Source organism: Rhincodon typus, chromosome 23 (assembly GCF_021869965.1).
Source record: "Rhincodon typus isolate 14 chromosome 23, sRhiTyp1.1, whole genome shotgun sequence".
NCBI classification, from domain to species: Eukaryota; Metazoa; Chordata; class Chondrichthyes; order Orectolobiformes; family Rhincodontidae; genus Rhincodon; species Rhincodon typus.
Window position 1 is genome coordinate 44,514,036 of NC_063354.1, and position 24,293 is coordinate 44,538,328.

Genomic DNA, 24,293 nt, shown 5'->3' on the forward strand with positions numbered 1-24,293 from the left:
GGAGGGTCAGTGCTGAGGGAGTGCCGCACTGTCAGAGGGTCAGTGCTGGGGGAGCGCCGCACTGTCGGAGGGTCAGTACTGAGGGAACGTCTCACTGTCGGAGGGTCAGTGCTGAGGGAATGTCTCACTGTCGGAGGGTCAGTGCTGAGGGAGTGCCGCACTGTCAGAGGGTCAGTGCTGGGGGAGCGCCGCACTGTCGGAGGGTCAGTACTGAGGGAACGTCTCACTGTCGGAGGGTCAGTGCTGAGGGAGTGCTGCTGTGTCAGATCTTTTAGTTAACCTGAGGCCCCATCCTCTGCCTCAGCTGGATGTGAAAGATTAATTCCCCATTCAAGAAGATTGGGGGTGTGCCCATCCCCCATTAACTTCACCCACTCTGGCCTAATTATTACTCTAGACCCACACAGCTGACTCTAACAGCCCCTGAAATAGATTATTACAACATTCAGTTCAAGGGAAAACCAGGAGGGGCATCGAATACTGGACTTTACCAGAGATACCCACATTCCACTAATGAATACACACTGCCAGACCGTTAAAAAAGGACAGAGTAGCTGGTTATTATCACAGTGATGTGTGTGGGAGATTGCTGCCACCTGTTACAACAATGGCTGCGCTTCTAAAGGACTATTATTGGGTGTAAAGCACTTTGAGATGTCCTGGCGTTGCAAAGCATCGTTATATAAGTGCACATCTTTCTTGCTTTGTCTTCAAAAGTGGCATTCACAAGGGTATTGGATGGTTATTTGGATAGAAATGATGTGCAAGGATATGGTGGACAGGCAGGAGATTGGCCTAGGTAATAGAATTGGTACAGGCATGTTGGGCTGAATGGCCTCTTCTGCACTGTAATAATTCTGTGATTCTGTGGTGGTTCTGTTGATACTTATCCTCCATCCCAATGAACTAGAATCACTGGAACAAATGATCTTGCCATATTTATTTCCATTGCCCAGCAGCGCTGTTTGTGGGATCTTGCTTTGTACACATTTGCTGTGGGCGTTTCCTACAGGGAGACAGTGACGGAACCTCATTGGTTTTAGAGTGCCCTTGGAACGTTACAGAGGACACAAGATGAATCGATGTGTTACTCTAACAAGAGACCTCTGACCTGTCCTTCAGACTGAACTGGAATTCTTTGTCACACAGTGACGGTGAAGGGGGAAGTCTGTTTCAAACTGCAGCGACAAAGCTGCATTCTCAAAGCTCACTTATCCTGCCTTTCAACTGTCCTGAACACATCGATGTTCTTACTATCACAGCGGCTGCTCCTAACTGCCCAACACTGTGTGGGCCTAACCTCCAGGATTACATCTGGTTCCTGTTAATGTATCCTCCTGTGGGAGAGACTGGAATGAGGGATGCAGTTTACTCAATCACGATGGAGATAGAACAGTATAGCACAGGAACAGTCCCCTCAGCCCACAATGTGGAGAATGTTTCCTCACTCAGACGGTTATGAGTCTTTGGGATGCTGTTCTCCAACAGCTATTGAAGGCAGGACTGTTGATTATTTTTCAGATTGAGTAAGATAGATCCTTGGCCCATCAGGGGGCATTGAAGATGATCAGGCTGGGCAGGGGAGAAAGTGCCATTGAGGTCACAATTAAACCAGTCATGGTCTTATTGAATGTAGAGCAGGTTCAAGGTGATAAATGGGTCTCCTGCTCCTAATTCCCCTGTTCAATGCTAATTCCATCGTAAACATGAATGATACACGTAAATTGTAAAGGCCAACCTCCAAAAAAAAGGAATAAAGGAACTCTATCCATGATGTTAACACATAGTCACCAGGAACAAATGTTCCCCTGTGCCTCTCTGAGGGAAACTGCTCTGCGGCCTCCATCATAAATCAAGCTGTGTCTTACCTCGAACATAGAAGATTAAGAAATGACCTACTGTAGGTGTTGGGAATGAATGAAACAGTTGATGAGGTGGATAAACAGAAGATATTTACTCCACAGGAGTACATGATTAAATTCAGGCTATGTCGCATAGTTAGGGGCGATGTCACTTTGCACAAAGGGCAGGGGGAGCTGTCTCCCTTAGAAGAGCTGTCGAGGATCAATGAAAAGTTTAAATTTGGATCTTTTTCTATATGGGTAAGGGTATTACTGGGTGGGTAAAAGGGACAGATTGGTCAGGAATTAACTGCATGAAAGAAAGGGCTTGAGGGCCCAGTCAGCTCTTCTGACATTTAGACGTTATGGGGCTTGTGGGACCACAGTTTGAAATCTAACAGGATATTGGGACTAGAGCTGTGAGTTCCATTGGAACGACAGCATTTGTCTATTCTTATCCCACTATCTGAATCCACGTTAATAACAATGCGATTTCCTGTAGGAGGCAACATGTGGTTCACCCACAGGACTTTCACTGTTTTCCTCCTTTGCCTGGAAGGGAAGATCTGTGGGGATTTGTCTTAATGTCTGAGATAATACTGCTCAGTGGAGTTCTGGTGGATAAGGATTTTGCCAGTGTGTTAGGTACAGGTGGTTATAAACTCACACTGCTTCTGGAATTAGCCAATCACAGCGGGTAGCACTGGCACATTGGTACGGAAACTCAATTGGCCAACTGCCTGTCCCAGCACGTGGCTGATACCTCAGCAACGCGCAGAGGGACAACTACACAGTTGGAGGTGCCTGCTGTTGGGTGGCAATGTTAGACCAAGTCTGTCCTTTCAGGTGAAAGTGGCACACCCTGCTGGAATACTTGAAGACGAGCAGCAGTGTCATGGACAAGTTTCACAAACTGCCATCACACTGTTGTTTCTGTGGAGTTTGCTGTGTGTAAACTGGCTCCCACAGTTCCTAATTTACAACCGCGACTGCATCTCAAATGTATTTAAGTGCATTTGGAGCTGTCCCAAGATTGTGAAAGGTTCAATATGAAAGCAAGTTCTTTCTTCAAATTATCTCAGTTAGGACACAGTTGGGGTGTGACAATCAGTCTCGTCGCTCGAAGCTAGGGAGAGGAGTAAAGAGAAACCAGGTTCCTGGTCTTGATCAGTATCTAGTGTGTGTCTGCGTGTGAGGACCACAACAGTAGATAGGCCCATCCCAGACACCATGAAGAGCCCTGTGTGACAACCATTTCTGACAGATGTCTGCCCCAGTGAGGTGCCATTGGAGCCCAGAGATATCTCCCTCAGGAATTTCAACAGAGAGGACTTTGAAACAATCCACTTCCCTTTAAAAAAAAGGGCAGATTTCCTCTGGCGAAAAAAAGACAGGGAAATGGGAAAGACCATTGCAGTTCCAGGGGCTAGCCTCAGCTCATCCTGTGGGATAGCGTACCACTCAGTGAGATAGCTGGTGCTGCAGTGGTAATATCGCTGAACTCATTATCCAGAAGACCATGGGGGAAATGGGTTTGAATCCCATTTAATTAAGAAACGTGGAATTAAAAACTAGTCTCAATGATAGTGGACGTGAGGAGTGTCAGATCAACCATGATCCTATTGAATGGTGGACCAGGCTCAAGGGGCCGAATGGCCTACTCCTGCTTCTATTTCTAACGATGATGATCATTAAATTATCATTGATTGTTGTGAAGACATATTTGGTTCATTCAATCTCTTTAGGGAAGGAAATCTGTGATCCTTATCCAGTCTGATCGACATGTGACTGTAAGCCCATAATTTAAAAATAAGGGGTACACATTTTTCTAATTCATTAACAAGATGAGGGTGTCGCTGGCTAGGCCACATTTAATGCCCATCCCTAATTGCCCAGAGGGCAGTTAAGAGTCAACCACATTGCTGTGGATCTGGAGTCACATGTAGGCCAGACCAGGTAAGGATGGCAGTTTCCTTTCCTGAAGGATATTAGTGAACCAGATGGGTTTTTCCCAACAATCGACAGTGGATTCATGGTCATCATTAGACTCTTAATTCCAGATTTTCTTTTTTTTAAAATTGAATTCAGATTCTACCATTTGCCAAGCAGGATTCAAACCCGGGACCCCAGGACATTACCTGGGTCCATGGATTATCAGTCCAGCAACAATGCCACTAGGCCATTGCCTCCCCAACATTTCAGATAGATATGAGGAAACATTTTTTTCTCTTAGAGAGTTATGAGTGTTTGGAATTTTCTTCACCAAAAGGCAGTGGATGCAGAACTTTTAACTATTTCAAGGCAGAGGTAGCTAGATACCTGATTCCCAAGAGGATGAAAGATTACTGGGATATGCAGGAACGTAGAGATGAGGATAAAAATCCGATCAGCCATGATCTTATTGAATGGCAGAGCAGGCTCGAAGGGTAAAGTGGCCTACTCTTTTCTTGTTTGTTTGTTTGTTCGTAATGTGCTGACACTTGACTGCCCTCCAAAGTAGACCAGCAAGTTAAATTGTTTAAATATTTAATACAAACTTTGCTGTTTTGTACTTTCCCCATGATGCACCCCATTCCCTAACCTTTTGTTGAGGTACTTCCAGCATAAAGTCACCATCCTAAGAGTTACCTGCCCGAGTTCCTGGTCTCCAGGCAGCCACCCCTTTCCTGTAGTCATCCAGTCAAGATGAAGCAATGGTGAAATCAGAAGAGGAAATTTCATTTCATTAGATCTGGCTGTTATTGGTAAGGCCAATAATTTTGCCCAGCCCTAACAGCTAGGCCTATGCAAAAGGGCGCTTAAGGGTTAACCACATTGCTGTGGGCCTGGAGTCACATGTAACCAAACCAGGTAAAGATGGCGTTTAACTCTACTACATTGGTGAGTCCAAGCAGAGACTCGCAGACCGCTTTGTAGAAAATCTGTGCTCAGTTCGTGACAAACGACAACTCCTTTCAGTCGCCAACCATTTTAACTCCCCCTCCCACTCCCTGGGTGACATGTCCATCCTGGGCCTCCTCCAGTGTCACAACGACGCCACCTGGAAACTAGAGCAGCAGCACCTCATATTCCGCCTCGGGAGCCTATAACCCAAAGGCCTAAACTTGGATTTCACCAGTTTCAAAATCTCCCCACCCCCGGCCTCATCCCATGTCCGACCCTCCCTCTCATCCCCGCCTCCTTGACCTGACACAACCTGTCCATCTTCTCTCCCACCTATCCGCTCCTCCCACCTCACTGACCAATCCCCACCACTCCCTACCTGCACTCACCTATCACCATCCCACCTACCTTCCCCACCCCAATCCCTCCTCTCTCTATTTATTTCCCAGCTCCGTTCCCCCTCCCCCATTTCTGAAGAAGGGTCCTGACCCGAAACATCAGCTTTCCTGCTCCTTTGATGCTGTATTCCTCCAGCTCCAAGCTGTGTTATCTCTGACTCAAGCATCAGCAGCTCTTACTATCTCAAAGATGGCAAATTTCCCTCTTTAGAGGATACTCGTGAATGAGATGGCAATTTACAACAATTGATGATCATTGTCATTGAGATGAGTTTCGTCTTCCAGTTATAAATTAATTTAATTTTCTTCAGTTGCTGTTGTGTAGCCTGTGCTTATGTCCTCAAAGTATACATTTGGGAACAGCAGCATTTCATTAGTAGCTCCTCAGTCCCCACATCTCACAGGCCATGCAATAGACTGTGGGGTTCATTATCATTACCTACTCATCAGATCAGTCAGTCCCCAACCATATCCCTTGCTAGCCTGACTTCCCACTCTCCCAAAAATTGTTAGATGAGCCTTGTCACTAGAGAGAATTCTCATCTCTTAGACTGTGGGATGTGGGTTTGAGCCTTGAAACAGACATTTAAGCAGAAATGCAGGCTGACACTGTGGTGTGGTACTGAGGGAGTGTAGGACTGTCAACAGTGCCCTTCATTTGGACGTGATATTAAAATGAGGCTTTGACCCCACTTACACTGTTCAAATAACAGCAGATGACTTACCCTTTCCCATTATTCAACCCGAGCCAACACCGGAAACAGATCATCACCAAGTTGTGGTTTGCGGAATCCTGCTGTATACAAACTGGTTTCTTCGATTACAAAATTGTCCTTCAAAATGTTGGTTTTAACTGTAACGAGCTTTAAGATGTCCTGAGGTGTTGAGCGGCAGTACAGAAGTGAAATTATTCCCTTTTCTTTATCAAGTAAAGTAAGTTGAAGTTACAGAGTGGGAGCAGTTGGATCAGGAAGATCCCAGGTTTGAATTACAGTCCCAGCTGAGTGAGCTGATTCTCGACTGGGCTGCAATAGAGTTGCTGCAGTTGGCCTCAGTTCCCTTGGATTGTGAAGTCGGGAAGGGATTGCCATTTTGTGACCATTATCAAATGTGAGCATGTTGCGAGCAGCTGCCACATACAGACTCAGGCTGAGCTGTAACGCCTCTCAATGTTGAATAGCTAGTCAACACACTTTGGTCAGACTTGTGAATTATGGTTACCTGGGCAACGGTATGAGGGTGGTTTGATCCCATGGGACTTTGCCCAAGAAATGATTTGTGCCTTGAGAAGCAGTGAGGAGCACAAGAGGAGGTGGAATTTATAATGGGGGAAAAAAATCGGTCCCAGGGTAAGGCTTCAACATTTGCTGGCTGCTGATGTGGAGAAACAAGTGGTTATTAAATATTATTTATTGCTGTTTATTTTGTGAAACCTTTATTGTGTTTGCTTTGTGGCAGTGGTCCAGCAACTTCAGATTAAAGTGATTTCACTTTCTATCAAAAGGTGATGTTTACTATGGAAATGATTGTACTTATTAAACCCTGAGAGTCCCCTCCAACAGCAAACAGCGATTCTGAACTGACTGTCCCTCTCTGCTGGTAACGGGCCACAAACAGGTGGGGTCTGTCCCACCACTCCGATAACGCCCTCTCCAGATAGCGCCCGGTCTGACTCGCCTGTGGTAATATGAGTTAATAACGCTGATCATTCTATTTCCATCTGAGGAATGGGGTGTAGTCTTTACATTACATTCGTCCCACCCTGAATTCCTGGCATTCTTGCCTGCCCTTTCAAAGTCAGGTGATTGCAAACACCTGTAAATATTGATGAAGTAAAACAATGTTAAAAGTGGAACATTGGAAGAAACATTAAGACTGCGGGACACAGGAACTAGACCAGGACCTTCAGCCCTTCGAGTCTGCTTCTGCCATTCAATAGGATCATGGCTGATCTGACATTCCTCATGTCCACTTTCCTGCCCTTTCCCCATTACTGTAGATTCCAGGACTGATCAAGAATCTCCCTACCTCATCCTTAAATATACACAAGACTCAGCCCCCACTACTCTCTGTGGCAAGGAGTTCCAGAGAGGGATAAGGGCCAAATTCCGGCAAATGGGACTAGAATTATTTAGGATATCTGGTAGGCATGGACGAGTTGGACCGAAGGGTCTGTTTCTGTGCTGTGCAGCTCTATGACTCACAACCCTCTGAGAGAAGAAATTCTTCCTCATTTCAGTCTTAAATTGGTGCCTCTTTATTTTGAGACTAGGCCCTCTGGTCCTAGACTCTCCCATGAGGGGAACATCCTCTCAGTATACACCCGGTCAAGGCCTTCCAGAATCCTTTATGTTTCAAAGAGGTTACCTCTCATTCTTCTAAACTCTAACGAGTGAAGTCCTGGCCTGTTTAGCCTTTGCTCATAAAGACAATACTGCCCATACCAGGGACCATTCTAGTGAACCTTCTCTGAACTTCCTCCAATGAAGTGATATCTTTCCTTAAATAAAGGGACCAAACCTACCTCACAGTACTTCAATTGTGGTCTCACCAGCACCTGGTACAGTTGCAGTAAGATTCCCTAGTTTTATACTCCAACCCCCTTGTAATAAGGGCCAATATTCCATTGGCCTTCCTGATTACCTGCTGCACCTGTGTGCTAGCTTTCTGTGTTTCATGTACAAGTACCCCCAAGTCCCTTTCTGATGCAGCTCTGCAGATTTTCTCCATTTAAATAATTCTCTGTTCTTTTATTCTCCCTTACAAAATGAACAGCTTCACATTTTCCTACTTTATACTCCAATTGCCAACTTCTTGCCCACTCACTTATCAATATCTCTCTGAAAACTATACCCCTCTTGCAACTTGTCTTTCCACCTATTTTTGTGTCATCTGCAACTTTGACTACAGTAAATTTGCTTCCTTCCTCCAAGTCTTTAACATATCTTGTAAACAATAACGGCCCTCGCACTGATCCCAGTCGAACCCCATTGGTCACAGATCGCCAACCTTAAAAAGAAGCCCTTATCCCCACACTGTTTCCTGCCCATTAGCTAATTGCTGGGGATACTTTTGAAAAGAAGTAATTTCTAACCCACGAGAAAATCTATTGACCAGCATTTGGAGAACAAGCTGAGGATGTGAAAGGTGCTATCTAAATGTAAGTTCCATCTAACCATGAAAGTGCCTCAGATTTTCCCCTGAAACATGTCATTAATATTTTTTTAGGTGTCACCTCTAATGGCTCCTTGTACATTGTATTGTTCAGTACTCCCTGGCACTTTGAGTACTAATCAAAATGGTAAATGGCCAACGCTTAAAGAGACAAGTTGGTGCCTTGTTGGAAGAGTACAAGCATCTCTAAATGAACCTCCCCTCCCAGTCTAGCTAAATCATAGATCATAGAATCCCTACAGTGTGGAAACAGGCTACTCAGCCCAACAAGCCCACCCAGACCCATTCCCCTACATTTTCCCAAGTCTAACCCACCTAACTAACCTAAATATCCCTGGGCACTACGGGCAATTTAGCATGGCCAATCCACCTAGCCTGCACACCTTTGCACTGTGGGAACCCAATGCAGACACGGGGAGAATATGCAAACTCCACACAGACAGTCGCCCGAGGGTGGAATCAAACCCGGGTCCCCGGTGCTGTGAGGCAGCAGTGCTAACCACTGAGCCACCATTAGATGGTTAGATGGAACTTACATTTATATAGCACCTTGTACATCCTCAGCTTGTTCCCAAGTGCTTCAGACAATGTATTTTTATCAAGCACTCTTGCAATTTTAATGTGGCAGATTCTTTGATCACATTAATACCCCCTGAACAGCAAATCAGATGAAACATGCATCTGTTAAGATGGAACAATAGCTATTGAGAAAGAAACTCCCTTTGTTTCTCTTCAAATTGTTCTCTAGGAGTATTTCCAGCCAGCTGAACAGACAGACAAGAGGGTCTTGGGCTGGGGAAGTAGGCCTTTGAGTACAGCAAAGATATGTCCACCTTGAGTTACCTACTACAGATCTTGTAGGGACCTTGGATCATTGACCAGTCTGACAATGGGATCACACCACAGACTAAGCCAGGTTGTATTGATGAAAGACCTTGTCATTATACAGCATTCCTGCAAACTCAGACCCAAACAGCTTTATGACCAATGAAGTAAAGTCGTTCAGGAAAGACAGGAAACTCGGCAGACAATTTCTGCACAGCAGGATCCCAGAAACTGCAAGGCACAGACCAGACCACCTGTGAGGGTACAGTAATGGGAGAAACTCTGTGCTATTCTTTGAGTTGTGCACCTTGATCATAAACACTGACCTGAGAAGGCAGTAGGGACTTCTGTTTAATACCTCACGTGAAAGGTGGTACGTCAGACAGAGCAGCACTCTCTCAGTGCTGCGATGGAACACTAGCCTGAAATGGTAGCCTCTCAGCCAGAGGCAAATAGTGTTCTGACTGAGCGAAGATGCACAAAATAGTAATCAGTAATTTACTCAGCTACCAGCTATGACTGAGCAATATCCTTTGTTTCCACTTTTATCTCCTGTTTTAAAATTAATTTGTAAGGTTCAAGTTACACCTGCTCCAAAGGTGTGCAATAAATCTCTGAACAGGTTGATTGGAAAATAACTAGCAACGTGTCAAATATCCAGATTACAGAACTGGAATGAGCTCATGATCAAGGGGAATGAGTTGTAATGTGTTGTAACTCAGATTAAATGAACTGAGTCCACGTTATCTTCTGAGTCCACGTTAAGATCAAGAGTAAAGGGAGGGCGTTGTTGTCTGCTCTGCATTTCTGCAGGAGTTGTGTTAACAGTACAGCTCCTGGTCTGAATTCACCAATATCCAGAACTTTGAATATATGGAAATGATACAGATAGGTACCAGGCTTCTCTCGAATCCACAGTGCACCAACAACACAGTCCCCATACAGAGACTGAGATACCTCTGTACATGCCCAGTGTTACACTTCTAAAGGTACAACTCCCCGAAAGAGCTCTCGTGGTGCAGTGGTAGTGTCCCCACCTCTGAACCAGGAGACCTGGGTTCAAGTCCCACCTTGTGTGTCATGACATCTATGAACAGAGTGATTAGAAAATGTCTACAATTCCCCAAAAATCACATGCCATCTAAGTGAATGGCTTATGAACAGCTGTCACAAACACGGAACAATTCCAAATCCAACAGCTCACAGATGAAGCAAACTCTCAGCTCCCAGATTCTCCTCACCCCAGGGTCACTCCCAGATTTGCTTCAATTTGAAACCCTCCGAATCCCAAAAGCTCCCTGTGTTAATGCTCAGCATCAAATCTCTTCACCTCCTGAACCCTGTGGTGATCTAGACTAAGAACAGTCAGCACAATTGAAAATAGGAACAGTGTCATTATATAGAGTTGGATGAACACAGCAGGCCAAGCAGCATCAGAGGAGCAGGAAAGCTGATGTTTCGGGTCTAGACCCTTCTTCAGTGTCATTATATGTTGCTCTTTAGTGGGATTTTCAAAAGCTCTCGGGTTTCGTCTATTGGTGCTGTTCCATTTCTGGGCCTTCAGGTTTGGTCATGACTGTGGAGGTGATTCCAATTGTCATCGACAGAATTCCCAGTCCATTTTGCAGAAACCACTCAGCAAAAATCCAAAATCGCTAACTGACTCAATGGCAAATGTGAAGAACCAAACTCTTTGGACCCTGTGAACATCAGCTGCTTAGTTGGGGTGCAAGGCACTAAACAGAGAGTTGTTGCAAGGACTGTGCTGCATTCGAAGCAGCTTCTGCGCTTATCCCATCCACTTTGACTGTAAATAGTTTGATTGGCCCAAGGTCTGCGGCTAATTCCCAGATGGCCTGTGGGTTTTACCTGGTGTAGATGTAGCTATGGCAACCTACTGAAGTATTTGTGAAGGTTGAGAATTATGATCCAGAGCAGGATGGTGGATTTGATATCTCCAGTCTGAAACTAACAAGACCCTTGCTGTTGTTTGTGTGCCTTGCATTGGCATATCATAACATTTATACAAGATAAAATATTTAATGGAGGGGGCCTTGGAGAGAGTTGCTTCTCTGGCATAGTTTCCTTTTCCTTCCTGGATTATCTCTACCTGATGCAAGTTTTTTTTTGTTCAGAGGAAAGAGGGGAAGTTTTGATAAGTTATTCAGTCACACAGCCATGTCACCTCTGTCAGCCCGAATTAAATTCTTCCCTTCCCCACCAGTCCCTACGTGTCGCATGATCACGAAAGTCATTGACAAAATGTCGTGTCACAGCCCAGGTTCCTAATCTGAAAAAATATTCAAATTCAAATACTGTCTGACTTCTGCTTCCATGCAGTATTCCTGAATACTATCAAAAAGTGTACATTAAAATATGTGGGTTTTAGTCTAAGATTCAATATCCAGGTGATAGTATGTAACCATAAGCTATTTGAACAATATTTGGAAAATTTTCAGATTTTACTGCTGTAAGTGCTACTTGTAAACCTTTCAAGACCAGTTTTAATTGCTATCATGCCACATTTCGCTGTAATAATTTGTTTTAATGCTTAAGAATACACTCTGCATTAAAGCCAAGAATCAGCAGGAATTGAATATCATTCTTTTTGCATTTAAACAGTCCGTTTATCTGCCTTCTCTGCTTATAATTAGAAGACTTCCGTGCAGGTATTCACCACCATCACTGACAACTCTATTCTGGACATTAGTGCCATTAGTTGAAACCAGGTGACCAAGACTAGGATTTTTACTCACCTCGATGTCTTGCTGCTCTGGGAGATCTTAAGTGTGTTCTTTTTTGAGAACATGTTGCCAGAGTGTTGACTTGATGTCCAGCGAATCCTTGTTACTCCAACTCTGTCTTTTGTGGCTCTTCTTGCCTTTTTCTTAGATAAATACCCACTTGCAGAAACACAGACTGTGTGTGTCTGTATGTGTGTGTACACAGCAAGTTCCAACTCTCACTGAAAGCTGGGCTTAGAGGGAGGCTCCTTTTCAATGACAAGTGATCCAAGGAAGAGCAAGCACAGAGTTTCAGGTTGATGTGAAACTTGCACAACTGGTTCAGAAGGGAATGTAATTGAGAGAAGGAGAAGCCAGTTACTCCACCCATCCCAGCCCAATGAATCACAAAAGTATACAAAGTCCAATTGCCAGGGAGCTGAACTTTTGGGCAGTCAGTAATTTAAAAGGACTTTTGAGTAGCATTTCTGTTTCCAGATGGAAGGGTTCCACACTGAGTGGGAAGTGAAGGGTTTGGTGGAAGATGGGGATGGCAGAGGGAGAGAGAGAAAGAGATGCAGAGTAAGAAAGTGAGACAGTGAAAGAGAGAGGAGAGAATGACAAGGAAAGAAAGAATAGGGAGAGAAAGAGAGCAAGTATGAAAGAAAGACAGAAAAAGGGTTGAAACAGAGAGAAAAAGAGAGCAAGAGAGATGAAGAAAATGAGGAAAAGTGAAAGAAAGAGAGAAAAAAGACAGAAGCAGCAGGAGAGAAATAAATAAATAGAGCAAGAATGAAAGAGAGAGAGAAGGAAAGAATGAAAGAGAGAAAAAGAGAGGCTAAAGGTCTCAAACACAGTCACAATTGCATGGTTCTATGATTCTCATTCTGTGATTCAGAAAGTACTGGAGAACTCAGTAGGTCTGGCAGCATCTACGGGGAAAGAAACAGAGTTATTAACATTTCAAGTCTGGTATGACTTCTTCAGAACTGGGTCTTCAGCATCCACAGTAATTTGCTTTTATCACCCAAGAGCACTGCTAACCCCATCGCAAAATAGCTTCATCTACGCACTCCTGAGAGTAGGGAGCAGGGTCTTGAGTGAAAGATGGTATCGTTGACTGTATCAGAATGGCAGCTTGAACTGTGCAAGTCATGACAGATCTCATGATTTTACCAGATGCTGAGTTTTGTAGATGGCTTGGAAAGAGTTAATCCTGAGGTGTGCCATAAGCACCGCCCACCATAATGATGTTATCTGGCCTTGTGGGTAGAACAGCTGAGGATCTCAAAGGAGCCAGATGGAATACCCAGGTCCTTTTGTAGGCTGTGTGTCAAACTGTAACGTAACGTAATGTAATTCACATGCAATAAACAATATCTTATTAACAACAAGAGAATCTTCTAGTTGGACCAGGTTCCCTTCCACATGGGTCCAAGCAGGCCCTGGAATGTCCTAACCTAAAGAGAATGGTAGCAGTGCCTCTCACCATGAACTCCCACAGTGTAGTGCAGTGTAGCTGCCCATCCAGCTCTGAGCAGCTGATTCTGCCTGTCTCAATGTTGAGAATGAGATGGTTTAATCTGAGGAAAGTGCTTCATAAGAGAGGGCTGACATGAGGAGAAATGTTCATTATTCAGTAGGTTATGATGTTTCGGAAATCTCTATTCCAAAAGGTTCTGAATGCTCAGATTTGGAAGGATCTCAATGTTCAGTCATTGAGTACTCAGTCACAAGTACTGTGGTATGAACTTCCAGGGGAAGTTGTGGGTGTATGCTCAGTTACAACATTTAAAAGACATTTGGAAAAGTACATGAATAAGAAATGTTTGGAGGGATATGGGCCAAACGCTGGCAGGTGGGACTAGTTTACTTTGGGATTAGGGTCGGCATGGACTGATTGGACCGAAGGGTCTGTTTCCGTGCTGTATGACTCTATGGCTCAGAATGGTCAGTCATTGAGTACTTTCAAGACAGTAGATTTTTGGACACTAAAGAAATCAAGGATTATGGGACAGGTAGGGGAAGTGCCTAAAGAGGTCAAATTTCATCCATTAAGTGGCAGAGCAGTTTCAAGGGTCTGAATGGCACAGCTGACCCTATTTCCTATGTCCTTATTCCCTGTGACTCAGACAGCTAATGGCTGGCTTCACAAACTAACATAAACCTTGGTGCAGCAGGGTGAATTGTGTCAGACCATTTGGGATGTTCAAGTGAGGGAGTGCCATAGAGCAGACATGGTGTTAATCTGGGAACCATAGCCAAGTACTTCCCCAATGGTCCTTTCAGCAAAATATACTTTACTGATAAAACATCTAAAATTACATTCCCAAACATTTCAAATTGGACATCACGTAAAGTGCAATAAAAGAAAACTTTTCTCTATTGAACATGTTACACCCTGAGGTGCCTCATTTGTATTGCTTTAATTGTGACAGTTACAATATACATTCAGTGACAAACATACAGCCTCTTGGTGTACCATGACTGAAAGGTCTTAGTCAGTGACATTTCCTCACTGTCCCTTTGCAGTGGCTGCCCCAAATACATTGTTCTGAATGTTGGAGTGTGCCAGCCTGCAACCCTCTGTTGAGGACAACTTCTTTCACTGGCAAACCAGCAAGTTTCAGATAAACCAAAGAGTGTCTTTCGCTGAGTTGACAGTCCTCCAGGCACAGTTGATGTTTGCCTTGCTGTGCGTCCCTGGGAACAGCCTGTAGAGCGCACAGTCACAGAATTGCTCAGAATGATCCCCTCCCACTGCCTCTACCTCAGACCTTCTCTATAAAGGCACATTCCAGAAGGAGGAATGCGATGGTCTCTTCATCACCGCAGCTGAATTGAGGGCAGCGTGTGGTGACACAGAAAGTCCAGGTGAACATAAACAATCTGACGGGGAGTGCCCTTCTCGCCATCAGCCCAGCTACTCCTTGGAGCTTGTTTGAAAGTGCTGGTCATGAGGGATTCTGCCAAATGATTTGGGCACTTTGCTCAGGGAACCACCTGACTGGATCCACCATCTTCTCTTCCCACAGAGCCTCGAGGACATGTGCTGTCTGATTACAATTTCCCAATTATTAGAATCATAGAATCCCTTCAGTGAGGAAGCAGGCCATTCAACACCACCCCTCTGAAGGACATCTCAACCAGACCCACACTTCCCACCCTATCCCTGTAATTCCACATTTTCCATGGCTAATCCACCTGGCCTACACATCCTTGGACACTATGGGTAATTTAGCATGGCCAATCCACCTAACCTGCCAATCTTTGGACTGTGGGAGGAAACTGGAGCACCCGGAGGAAATCCACACAGACACAGGGAGAATGTGCAAACTCCACACAGACAGTCACCCGAGGGTGGAATCTAACCTGGGTCCCTGGCGCTGTGAGGCAGCAGTGCTAACCACTGTGCCAACCCACTGTAATTAAAATACATTTGGTTATACGCTCTGGGTTTAGAAAGTCATAGAGTCATTGAGATCTATAGCACAGAAAAAGGTTCTTCTGCCCATCCAGTCTGTGCCAGTTATAAGCAACCACCTAACTATTCTAATCCCATTATCCAGCACTCGGCCCATAGCCTTGTATACCTTGGCATCACAAGTGCACATCTAAATACTTCTTCAATGTGATAAGGGTTTCTGCCTGTACCACCCTTACATGTAGTGAGTTCCAGATTCTCATCGTCCTCTGGGTGAAAATCGCTTTTCCTCACATCTCCTTTAAACCTCTTGCCCTTTACTTTAAATCTGTGACCCTGCTCATTTCCCCACAAGGAGAAAAATTTCTTCCTGTCTGTCCTATCTATGTCCCTCATAATTTTATACAAGCTTAAACACATGTACCAACAGGTTCAAGAACAGCTTCTTGCCAGCTGTTATTAGAGTGCTGAATGCACCTCTCAAATTTCAAACCTAATGTTGGTCATGCTTTTGTACACTGCTTGTGCAGCCGTAACTGCGTATGCCTCGTTCTGTTCAATCGCCCTATGATCTGTACGTCTTTGTACGGTATGATCTGCCTGTACTGCTTGCAAAACAAAACTTTTCACTGCACTTAGGTAGATGTGACAATAAATCATATCAAATGAAATCTCAATCATATCCTCTCTCACTGTAAGGAAAACAATCCCATTCTATCTAATTTTTCTTCATGACTGAAACTCTCTAGACAGAGCAACATCCTGGTAAATCCCCTCTGCACCCTCTCCAGTGCTACCACATTCCTCCTATAATGTGGATTCCAGAACTGCACACAATACACTTACTGTGACTTGAGAGTCCTACAGAAAGCTGTTTGAATGCAGAGAATGTGATTCTCACTCACTCACACACATTCCTTACATAGTTCATGTCAGCACCCAATGTACTTTCTCGATTTTCTGGTCCCGCGATACGGCCCAGGTGGAAAGGTACCTCCAAGAAGATGACATTATTCACAGAGAGGGACAGAAAATTGGCAAAAGAAATCTAAAATGAGCAAGAACAACCCAGCCCTTGCCTTGAGTCTTCAACTGTGGCTCAGTCTTAGTCAGAGGGTTCTCTGTTTAAATCCCACCCCAAGACTTGAGTATAAGATTGAAGGCTGACACTCCCATGGACTGCTGTGGTGCCATCTTTCAGATGAGATGTTAAACCAGCCCTGCTCAAGTGGCTATAAAACAAAAATCCCATGGCAACGTTTCCAAAAAGAACAATTGGGAGTCCTACCCTGTATCCTCAAGGATATTTATCGTTCAACCAACCTCACAAAAACAAGTCATCTGCTTATCAACATATTACTGTCAGTGGAATAAAAACCAAAAGAACTGCGGATGCTGTAAATCAGGAACAAAAACAGAAGTTGCTGGAAAAACTCAGCAGGTCTGGCAGCATCTGTGAAGGAGAAAACAAAGTTAACGTTTCGGGTCCGGTGACCCTACCTCAGAACTGATGGTGGCTGGGAAAACGTCAGTTTATATGCAGAAAATAGGGAGGTAGGTAGGGTAGGGAGTAAACAATAGGATAGAGCCCAAAGAGACAGAAAGACAGTTGGACAGACAAAGGAGTTGCTAACGATCAGACTGGGAGGGTGAGGAGTTATTAATGGGGACTGTTAGTGACCAACAACAGGGGGTGTATAATGGCAGGCTATGTGGTAACAAGGCCTGGTGTGTCGGGTGGGGGGGCTGGGACATGGATGAGTTTAGGCCCTAAAATTATTGAACTCGATATTGAGTCCGGAGGGCTGTAGGGTCCCCAAGCGGAAAATGAGGTGTTGTTCCTCCAGCTTGTGTTGGGCTTCACTGAAACACTGTAGCAAGCCAGAGACAGAGATGTTGGCCAGGGAGCAGGGTGGTGCATAGAAGTGGCAGGCAACTGGTAGTTCAGGGTCTTTTATACGAGCAGAACATTGATGTTCTGCGAAGCGGTCGACAAGTCTAAGCTTCGTTTCCCCAATGTAGAGGAGACCACATTGTGAGCAGCAAATGCAGTAGACTAGATTCTGGGAAGTGCAGGTGAAGTGTTGCTTCACCTGGAAGGTATGTTTGGGCCCTTGGATACTGGGAGGGAGGAGGTAAATGGGCAGGTGTTGCACCCTCGCTGTAAAGGGGAAAGGTGCCGTAGGGCTGTGAGGGGGTGTTAGGGTGAAGGAAGTGTGGAGCAGGGTGTCCCAGAGGGAACTGTCCCTGCGCAAGGCAGACAAGGGAGGGGAGGGGAATATGTGTCTGGTGGTGGCATCCTGCTGGAGGTGACGGAAATGGCGTCTGATGATCTTCTGGATGTGGATGCTGGTGGGATGGTAGGTGAGGATAAGGGGAACCCTACCGCTGTTGAGGGAGGGAAGAGAAGGGGTGAGAGTGGAAGTGCGAGAGATGGGTCGGACCCAATTGAGGGCCCTGTCGACAATGGAGCTGGGGAATCCTCGGTTGAGGAAGAAGGCGGATATTTCGGAGGCTCCCTTGTGATGGGGGTGGACGTGGAGAGATGGGGGAGTGGGGGTGGACATGGAGAGATGGGGGAGTGGGGGTGTTGATGAAGGTGGATGTGGGGAGATGGGGGAGTGAGGGTGTTGATGAGGGTGGACGTGGGGAGATGGGGGAGTGGGGGTGTTGATGAGGGTGGACGTGGGGAGATGGGAGAGTGGGGGTGTTGATGGGGTGGACGTGGGGAGATGGGGGAGTGGGGGTGTAGATTGGGGTGGACATGGGGAGATGAGGTAGTGGGGGTGTTTATGGGGGGTGGACGTGGGGAGATGGGGGAGTGGGGGTGTTGATGGGGGTGGACGTGGGGAGATGGGGGAGTGGGGGTGTTGATGGGGGTGGACGTGGGGAGATGGGGGAGTGGGGGTGTTGATGGGGATGTGGACATGTGGAGATGGGGGAGTGGGAGTGTTGATGGGGATGTGGACGTGGGGAGTTGGGCAGTGGGGGTGTTGATGGGGGTGGGGTGATCTAGGGATGGTAGGGGGTTTGTGAGGGGAATGGAGGAGTTGCCCTGCCCTCTGTAGCTCCAGTTCTCTGAATGGCCCGTGGCTCTGGTGTTCTGAGGCTGTCAAGGAATAGTTGAGAAAGAAAGAAGAACAGGTGGAGGACAAAGTGGATATTTTTAGCTCAGTGAAATTAACTGAGTTACAACAGAAAGATGAAAAACTGAAGCAATTGTATCAGAAAAGCATACACGGAAGAAGAATCTTAGTGTATTCCTCAATGTTACTGTATCAAAATGATGTCTCAGTAAGGAAATGGAGACCATCACATATTCAGGCGAATAAGAAATGTACAGAAGTTCATCAAGTTGTATTACTGGTGGGTCATAGAAAGGCAGTGTTGTGGGTAGCACATGAATTACCACTAGAAGATCATTTAGGGGTAAGAAAACCTCAAGCCAAAATACAAAAGCACTTTTACTGGCCTGGAATGCATAAGAATGTAGTTGAATTTTGCCAGAAATATCATTTGTGTGTCAGGTAATAGGAAAACCTCAGGCAGGGATAAAACCAGCATCTTTAATACCCATTTTTGCATTTGAATAATCCTTTACAAAGATCTTAATTGATTGACCTCTACCTAAAACAAAAAGTGGGAATTGGCATTTGTTGACAATAATGGATGTGTCCACTAGATTTCCAGAGGCTATTCCCTTACGCAATATCACAGCTAAAAGGATTGTAGAAGAGTTAGTCAAATTTTTCGCTAGATACGGACTACCCACAGAGATACAATCAGATCAAATTTTACATCAAAATTATTCAGGGAAGTTACGGATAGCCTAGGAATAAAGAAATTCAAACCCACTGTGTACCATCCAGAATTGCAGGGAGCATTAGAACGATGGCAACAAACTTGAAAGACCATGTTGAGGGTTTATAATCAAGACTGTCTGGATGATTGGGATAAAGGATTTCCATTTATACTTTTTACAATTAGGGATGCTCCAAATGAATCGACCAAATTCAGTCCATTTGTATTAATTTTTGGGCATGAGGTGAAAGGACCACTGAAATTAATCAAGGAGAAATTGGTGAGTCAAAGTTCAGAGACCACACACTTAGACTGTGTGTCAAATTTTAGGGAACAATTAAATAGAGTAAGGCAGTTGGCTAGACAGCATTTGAAAATATCATAGCATATGATGTAGCAGGAAGCAGACAAGAAATCAAAAACTTGCAATTTTGCTAATGCAAGTGATAAGTGAACCTTTAAAAATCAGCTTTACTAGATGTTGTCAAATTGAAAGGAGATTAAGTGAGGTGAATTATTTGATAAGAATGCCAGATAGAAAGAAATCTCACAGAGTGTGTCATGTGAATATGCTCAAATGGTATTTTGATAGGGAAGGAAAGCAAAAGGAGAATGTGTTACTGGTTACAACACAGAGTGGAGAACCAAGTCCGGGTGGTTCTGGAACAGAAACAGAAGTTGCTGGAAAAGCTCAGCAGGTCTGGCAGCATCTGTGAAGGAAAAAATAAAGTTAACGTTTCAGGTCCGGTGACCCTTCCTCAGAACTGAGTGATTCAGGTGATTCTGAACTGGATGTTCCTCGAATTAACTTGGACAATGAGGAATTTCTGAAAAATTGGGCTAAATTATTAAGTTACCTTCCAGTGGAAAATTGAAATGACCTGAAAGAGTGGGGAGAGAGGTGGGAATAAGCTGGGAAGTACTAATCTAATTACGCATGACATAGATATAGGAAATGCTGTTCCAATAAAGCAATATCCTTATAGACTTAATCTCTAAAGATGTATCAAGTTCAAAAAGAGATTGAATGCATGCTCCAAGACAACATAATCAAAGTGAGTTGCACCAACTGGAGCTCACCCACAGTAATGGTGCCAAAACCAAATGGTACCCAACAATTAAGTGTGGACTATCACAAAGTCTGATTCATGTCCTATTCCACATTTGGGAGATTGTATTGAGAAGGTGGGACAAGCAACTTATATTTCTTAATTTGGACTTACTCAGAGGATACAGGCAGGTACCTTTATCCGAAAGAGCGAAGACAATTTCAGCTTTCATAACACCGAATGGACTGTACCAATTTAAAGTCATGCCATTTGGTATGAAAAATGTGCGAACCACATTTTGAAGGCTAACCAATAAAGTTGTTTCTGGATTACCCAATTGTGTGGCATACATCGACGACCTGGTGATGTTTAGTCACATGTGGAAGGAACATTTGAAACATGTATGGGAATGATTTGATCAACTTTGGGAGGAAGGTTTGGTGATAAACCTGGCTGAGAGTGAATTCGCAAAAGCCCAAGTCACGTTCCTAGGACATGCTATTGGACATGGACAGATGGCCCCAACTAAAGGGAAAACAAATGTTACTGGGGAGCCTCCCATACAATCAACGAAGAGAGCAACACTACGATTCCTGGGATTGAGAGGGTTTTATCGGAAATGTGTACAGAATTTTAGCAGTGAGGTTGCTCCACTGACTGACTTATCGAAGAAGTGCAGAAAATTTCAGTGGATGGCAGGCAGTCAAAAGGCATTTGACAGCCTGATAGCTGTGTTAACATTTTTTTGCCCTGTATTCATTAACGGGATGAGGGAGTCACTGGCCAGGCAGCATTTATTGTCCATCCCTAATTGCCCAGCGTCAACCACATTGCTGTGGGTCTAGAGTCACATGTAGACCACGCCAGGTAAGGATGGCAGTTTCCGTCCTTAAAGGCCATTAGTGAACCAGATGGGTTTTTCCAACAAATGACAATCAATTCACAGTCATCATTAGACTCTTAATTCCAGCTTTTTATTGAATTCAAATTCCACCATCTGCCGTGGCGGGATTCAAACCCGGGTTCCCGGAACATTAACTGGGTCTCTGGATTAACAGTCCAGTGATAACGCCACTAGGCCATTGCCTCCCATGTACGTGGCTCTCAGTGCTGTACTCTTATAAGAAGACGACAAAAAGCTACAAAGACCTAGCGGATATTTTTCCTGAAAATTGAATATTCATCAAAAGAAATATTCCATGTTGGAGAAGGAGACCTTGAGCTTGATGTTGGCATTACAACATTTCAACATTTATATTGTCGGTAATGTGTCTGAGACAATATACTGATCATAACTGATTAAAGTTTTTGTAGACATTTAAGGACAAAAATTCCAGACCGTTTATATGGAGCTTATTATTGCAACCATTCAATTTGAAAATTATACACGTGGCAAGATGAGAAAATGTAATAGCTGATGCATTGTCGTGACTTTGATGAAGAAAGACAGAGGCGTTCAGTGGTGGGAGTAAACCGACTGAAATAGAATGTAATAGTTAAAGTTTACATGCTTAGAGTCAGTGTAATGTATATGTATTGTAGTGTACTAGTAGAGTAAAACAAAGGGTTTTAAAAATGAAAACATTTTTTCTATATTGATGGTTCATTTTTTTTCAAAGGGGGAAGATGTGATAATGCTGTCACTTTGTCCTGGGTTTATTTTGAAGGGATGTTGTAAAGGCTGAACTGGCTACTGAAAACGGCTTAAGTAAATAACTTAAGAGGCCTTTAAACTGTTGGAACGATGGAAGAGGAATGGCCAGCTCTCACAGACCGGGCTTCCTGGTTTTCTGGCTGTAGCAGCCAGAAGCTGTTTGGGGCCCCAGAATGGTTGGAAGATTCAGTAAATGATTCCTAGCTGCTACATTCTCTGCAGTCTCTCTCAATGTTGTTTCCTCCTGGATTGGAAAATTGGATGTAAGAATCTGTGTCTGAATTTACCTTTTTGCCAACGGCTGTGTTTATGGGATGTTACTACAGCAGAGCAGTTAATTAGTAATAGGTACTGTATCTATTATTTAATTAAATTTTCCAATAATTAAGTTATTATAGATTTCTCTTTCTTTTGTTTGTACTTCAACTATAGTGTTTGAATAAATTATGTTTTGCTTAACATCGAGTAGTTTGACCAGTCAATTCACATCTGGAACATGTACTTCATATCTACCTTTAAAATAAGAAAAAGTAGGGTCTAGGCTACCTTCTTAAAATATTTTGAGGGGGTCTTGTCTGGTCCATAACATGGGCAGCCAGGTGGTACTCTGGATCCCAGCTCCCTGAACAGGGCAGAATCCAGCTAACTCTCCCATTGGCTGTGGGATCCTACACTGCAAACTCTCTACTCCCTACAGACTAAACCAGGGTATTACTGTTTAAAATTTCAACTTGTATTAAACACTCTATCATTTCATGGAGCACGCATAATAAAAGATCACAGGAAGCTGAACGACTGTGAGTGTAAACTCTAGAGAAATTGTTCTTCTCTCTAACCTGTGACAGTGTTAGGGTTTGAATTCCTGACCTGATAACAGCTCACTGAGTCATCACAGAGCTCTTGCCCTGTGTCTTATCAAGTATATGAGGGTGGGCTGTCCAACGTTGTCTTCTCAGTTATACACACGGAATTACCTGGCAGGGGAGACACCACAGTCAGGAAAGTGGTGCTCCCAGGACAAGTCTGAGATGAGAACATTCATCATCCTCAGAAGATCTCAAGATAATCCCTGGATCGTGATTGCGAGCAGGACTTGGAGGATTGTTGGTTGAGCTGAGCTGCAATTCGTGGGTCTTTACGCAGTGTTCAGCCAAACGCCAACCAGATGGTCTCTGTTAGTGCCCACACACCAAGTCAGGGGGTCCGCAATACAGTCAGGGTGACTGTGAAGAAGGTAGAGGAAGGATCGCTGGTCGACGTGAGGCGAATTCTCCTGGATCACTGTGGGTTCCAAGCAGCAGATACTTTCTGACTGCAGGATTCACCCAGTGAGGGCTACTTTGATGTGACCTTCAGGAGCGTGAAGCAATGTGAGCATCTCCTGAAGGTGATTGAGGAGAAAGGAGGTGAGACTCCCCTCTCTGCCCTGTCTGGGCACCCCCAACCCTCACCTCAGGAGGAACAGGATAGCTACCTCAGTGCTGAGAGTATCCAACACCACAGGAATGCAGGGAGTCCCCCAGTGACAAGACTGTTGTCTACGGTTAATGCTATAAACTCTCTAAATGGGTGTTCAACTTGCCAGTATTAACATGTGTAGCATTAAATCAGCTACTTGACATGTCTCCACATTGCCTTACTTGGCCAATGTCAAAGCGGCCCTCCCGCTTCTGCAAGAGTGTGGGATACTGCACCTCAACTGCTGCAGGAGATGGTCAAGCTTGTGGACCCATGGGCCTTCGGTTTGGTCCCAGGGTGGGGGGGCAGGGAATGATTGCCGTTCCTCCGGCCTGGGTATTCTGCTACAGGGAGGCAGCTTCACCATCTCCGAGGTTAAGGAGGCGGAGGGCGGGCACCTCCTCATTACAGATGTTATGTACAGAAATGTTCCCCTGAGACTAATTACCGTGTACGCCCCGCGGGTACAGAGTGAGTAGCTCCCACTGCTGCTGGTGACGTCCAGGCTGGTCATTCTGGCCAGAGACTTCATCCACATCATCGATGCAGATGGACCATCCAGAGGGACTGACAGCGAACTGGACGCCATGTCCAGCTTCCTGATGGAAACAGTTAAAGTAGCCGAGCTGCCTGACATCATCAGTTCTCTTGCAATCAGAGCGCAGCGTACATACACCTGGTCACAGCCAGATGGGTCTCTCCGCTCAAGGATAGATTTCCTGTTGGTGTCCCGTACGTTCTTGGTCACATCCACTGATGTCAAGCTGGTGTTCGTCTCTGACCACTGCCTCCTGCTGGCCGACTGTCACCTACAAGACAACCAGTGGGTCATGTCCAGGATGACCGGTGGGCCGACAAGGGAATGTGGAAGCTGTGAACGTGAAACTGTAGACCCCAGAACACACTGAGGAGCTCAAAAGGGATTACACAGGTTGGAGAACCGTGAAGCCTCTCTTTGAGTCTGCAGTGCCCTGCTGGGAAATAGTGAAGGGGAACACCAAGAGGTTCTTCGTCCTTAAAGGTGTTCAGAAGGCGAGAGAAAGGCAGGGAAAACTGTCACAAC

General features: G+C 44.8%; 1 protein-coding gene across 1 annotated transcript in view; it reads right to left on the minus strand.

The window, feature by feature from the left end:
* evpla (envoplakin a) overlaps positions 1 to 23,819 on the minus strand; it is a 78,228-nt gene extending 54,409 nt beyond the window's left edge. Inside the window, exon 1 of the mRNA XM_048611140.1 lies at positions 23,679 to 23,819. Coding sequence (XP_048467097.1) covers positions 23,679 to 23,819 — 141 coding nt within the window. The remainder of the gene's footprint in view (positions 1 to 23,678) is intronic.
* Positions 23,820 to 24,293: the final 474 nt, after the last annotated feature.